Source organism: Belonocnema kinseyi, chromosome 7, assembly GCF_010883055.1.
Source record: "Belonocnema kinseyi isolate 2016_QV_RU_SX_M_011 chromosome 7, B_treatae_v1, whole genome shotgun sequence".
Taxonomy (NCBI): domain Eukaryota; kingdom Metazoa; phylum Arthropoda; class Insecta; order Hymenoptera; family Cynipidae; genus Belonocnema; species Belonocnema kinseyi.
The window spans coordinates 130,732,349-130,736,085 of NC_046663.1; the positions used below are offsets into that span (position 1 = coordinate 130,732,349).

The following is a 3,737-nucleotide window of genomic DNA, read 5'->3' on the forward strand; positions in this document are numbered from 1 at the left end:
CGTCAGTCTGACGTCTTAGCTGATGCTAATAGTCTTTGGGCCTGTTTGAATGGACTGAATAGTTTGAATAGACTGAATTAGGAAAAAAAATCTTTTATTTAACGAGAAAATTGGTGTATTCGTTTATTGTCTTTCATATCCTTACGCGTCTTTTACTGTTAGTACTTTAATAAAACACTTAAATAAAACGGTTTTTTTGCAAACAATAGTATTGAATTGTTATTTATATTATATACCTACTTAGAATATTTTCCTGAAACCACCCTTTTATCTTACCCTTATCTATTATTACAGAAAATTACGTATTTGCCAATATCTTTCGAAAATATTTGAAAACATATAATGTGTCACTTCTTATTAATAATAGGCATAGTAATAATACTTGTATTCTTCACGATGGTGTGAAACCTTAGAGGTTAAGGAACACTTTTAAACGTGGAAGTTTTCCCTAAGTTATTTAATGTGACGAATATTGAACACCTGCGCAGTTGCCACTGTGCCGTCAGCCATACCCATGCATACCTGATCAGTGGATCTTGCATGCATATATGAAGATATGTCTCCTTATCATTACTCCGTGGTGTACCACTTAAAATTTTGGTTTGTAATGCAATTAAACTTTTGTTTTTCACACGAAATGTTAAGCGTGAAATAATCAAGATTTTTTCCAAGAAGTTTATTACATAATAAGCTAAGATGATGGATGATGAATATATGAGTGAACTAGTAGATTTAGAAAAAAGTCTATTTTTAAAAGGCTTTAAATTCTCGTCGCCAAATATTGTGTATGATCCTGAAAAAGTGATAAACTTTGGTAGTTCTTCGGAATGTGAATTTTTTCCGACAGAATCTCAAGGCACCATTTTCCAGTTTTCACCTCCGACGAATCTATCTAAAGATCGAGATGAAATCAGTCCGGAAAGCAGGCATCTTGCTAAGGAATACAAACCTCGAATTTCTAGAAACACTTACAAAAATCCCGTCAACATGTTTACCCAAGCTCTGAAAGGTATGATATGGAAAATTATTTTCGTATATAAGAATATGCTCAAAATATTAATTTTATCATAGAAATTCCACTATAATTCCCTTTATAATTAGTTCGATTTTGTGAGGCGATTTTCAGTGCCTTGAAGTGGTTTCAGAACGCGGATATCTGGCATGCGCAGTAATTAATCCTGTGTATTAGGTATTTTCTCACTTCAGTGAACAGCTAACTTTACTTCGTAGATTGCTGAGGGGAAAACAAGGGACCAAATGCATGGGATCCAGTTCATTTTACCTTATTTTGCTAATATCTTCGTAAAAGCTAATTTTGGTTACATAAGTGTATTTAAAAAATAGTTTTTATTTTTTAATTACTATTTAATGAAATAAAAAAAGATAATTATTAATAATCACACAGATATTACAGAAATAAAGGTTGGTTCTATGCATTTGATCCATTGTTTTTCCCTCAGCTTTTAACGAAGTGAAGTTCGCTGATGGTTGAAGTGAAAATACCTATTAAGGGCATGTGACAGCTAAATACCTATATTACCGACCTCACTTTTTCAGTTCAGTGAATGTTTTTTTTAAACCTAAGAACTTTTTTTATAAATAAAATATCGAGCTGAAACTTTGAAAAATGTATTGAGTACAATAAAGTACGTTTAGGTAATGCATTTTGGTAGGAACTTCACTGAAAATTATTTTATCTTTTTTCTGAACCTCGATATTTTTTTAACGTTCCAACTTTTTTTATACATAAAATATCGGTCTCAAACTTTGAGAAATGCAAGAGCCGAAAGAAAACTACGTTTAAGTACAAATATAAATAATAAAAGATGTAAAAAAAAAATAATTTCAACTATCAATTCCATCGGCATCAGCCGGTAACGTTGTACACGAAAATACGAACCCTCGTCTAGTGGCCGCCAGGGTTCGTATTTTCGTGTACAACGTTACCGGCTGATAGTTGAAATATTTTTTTTTACATCTTTTATTATTAAGATGTGTACTTACACGTAGTTTTCTTTCGGCTCTTGCATTTCTCAAAGTTTGAGACCGATATTTTATGTATAAAAAAAGTTGGAACGTTCAAAAACTATCGAGGTTCAGAAAAAAGATAAAATAATGTTCAGAGAAGTTCCTACCAAAATGCAGTACCTAAACATACTTTATTGTACTTTAATACATTTTCCAAAGTTTCAGCTCGATATTTTATTTACAAAAAAAGTTCTTAGGTGAAAAAAAAACATTCAGTGAACTGAAAAAGTGAGGTCGGTAATATAGGAATTTAGCTGTGTCACATGTCCTTAAGCTGTTACGTCCGCAATTTGTCAAAAATGCCCGACACAAGCGCGAAAATTCAAACTTACTTAAGGCCATGTGACGAGAGGGTCACGTGACCAAACCTGGTCTTCAATTTTTCTTTCCCAACTTACGTCCACACGGAATGAGATATCGTGTTGAAAATTTGGCACGATAAATAGAAGGCATGCAAAAATGTGTCTCTGGTCCTATATAATTAGAATAGTGAAATTTTTATTTTTATTTACTATTTTGGAGAAATACCGACCGTGCTGTCGTTAAACCCTACAAGCAATTTGCAATGTTGTCAAAGGGCTAATTTTGAGGTTTATATTTTCAAGTTGGGGTAAAACAACAAAAATCGCTCACGAACATTCTGCACAAATAATGCAAAAACTAATGTTTGCACTTGAAATGCAAATAAACATATTTGGTTTGACATACGTATCAGTCTGATATCAGCTGTGTCAGAGCAGCACTAGCGCAGCGAGTAGACAACTTTGATCTTCTAGGGGTTTGTGGGTAAAACAGATTTTTATTATTACTGTCAGAGAAAGTTAAAAGTCAAACTTCTGCTGTAAAACCTAAATGTATCCGTCGATAATCATTATTTGCATAAATAAACTTTTTTCTTCCTCCAACTCTTTGCAAGGTCACAAACGATCCTTTAATATTTATTAGCATTTACCGAAAAAAATTTCCGCGTTATTTAAACTTTTATTTTTCAATATGGGTGAAAAAATATTGATCTTAGAGCTGACTTGATCAGCTTTTATACTTATCACATGGCCTTAATTTAATTTAAAAAATTTCCTTTCTTGTTCGGGATCGCTGCTGCATTACGGCCGTCGAAACGACCTTCTGAAATGTTGGATGGTAGCGAAATAAAATACGAAGCAAAGAATTATTTGAATATAAAAAAATTAAATTATTTATTTAATTTTTGTTCGATTATTAATTTAAATTTAGAGGAACGCGCTCACAATTATTTTATCGAACGTTCGTTGAATCGCGAACGCGTCCGAACGGATTACAAAAACATGTATTCAACTTCTCAAGACGAGTGAAGTGTACAAAACGAAAGTCGACGGTAGACTTACTTTTTGCGCCTCGGTGGCTGTGCTACCCCGTGACATCGCTAGGTCAAGTCGAGTTGAAAGCGATGATCAACCCCTGCTTAGCCAATCGCAGTGTTAAATTTATCACTTAAAGAGTTTTTTCTTTCTAAGGCAAAGGACCCACGGAGCCCGAGTATGCCCTATGAGTCGCTGGAATGGGAAGTTGGTTCGGTGACAGTTTCCCAAGGTACTTGAGAAACTCGAAACAATAAGAGCCCGTTTTTTTATACGAGGGTAGTTCAATAAGTCCTTAGAATTACCAACAGATGGCGCGCGAATCGCTCCAAATCATCTGTTTTCAGTCAGCACCACTCCCGACTAGATATA

At 33.9% G+C, this 3,737-nt stretch overlaps 1 protein-coding gene across 1 annotated transcript in view; it reads left to right on the forward strand.

The window, feature by feature from the left end:
- The first annotated feature begins 559 nt into the window (after nucleotides 1–559).
- LOC117177564 (germinal-center associated nuclear protein) overlaps nucleotides 560–3,737 on the forward strand; it is a 166,496-nt gene continuing 163,318 nt past the window's right edge. The window contains exon 1 of the mRNA XM_033368381.1: nucleotides 560–1,009. Within this exon, the coding sequence (XP_033224272.1) occupies nucleotides 697–1,009 (313 nt within the window). The 5' untranslated portion in view covers nucleotides 560–696. The remainder of the gene's footprint in view (nucleotides 1,010–3,737) is intronic.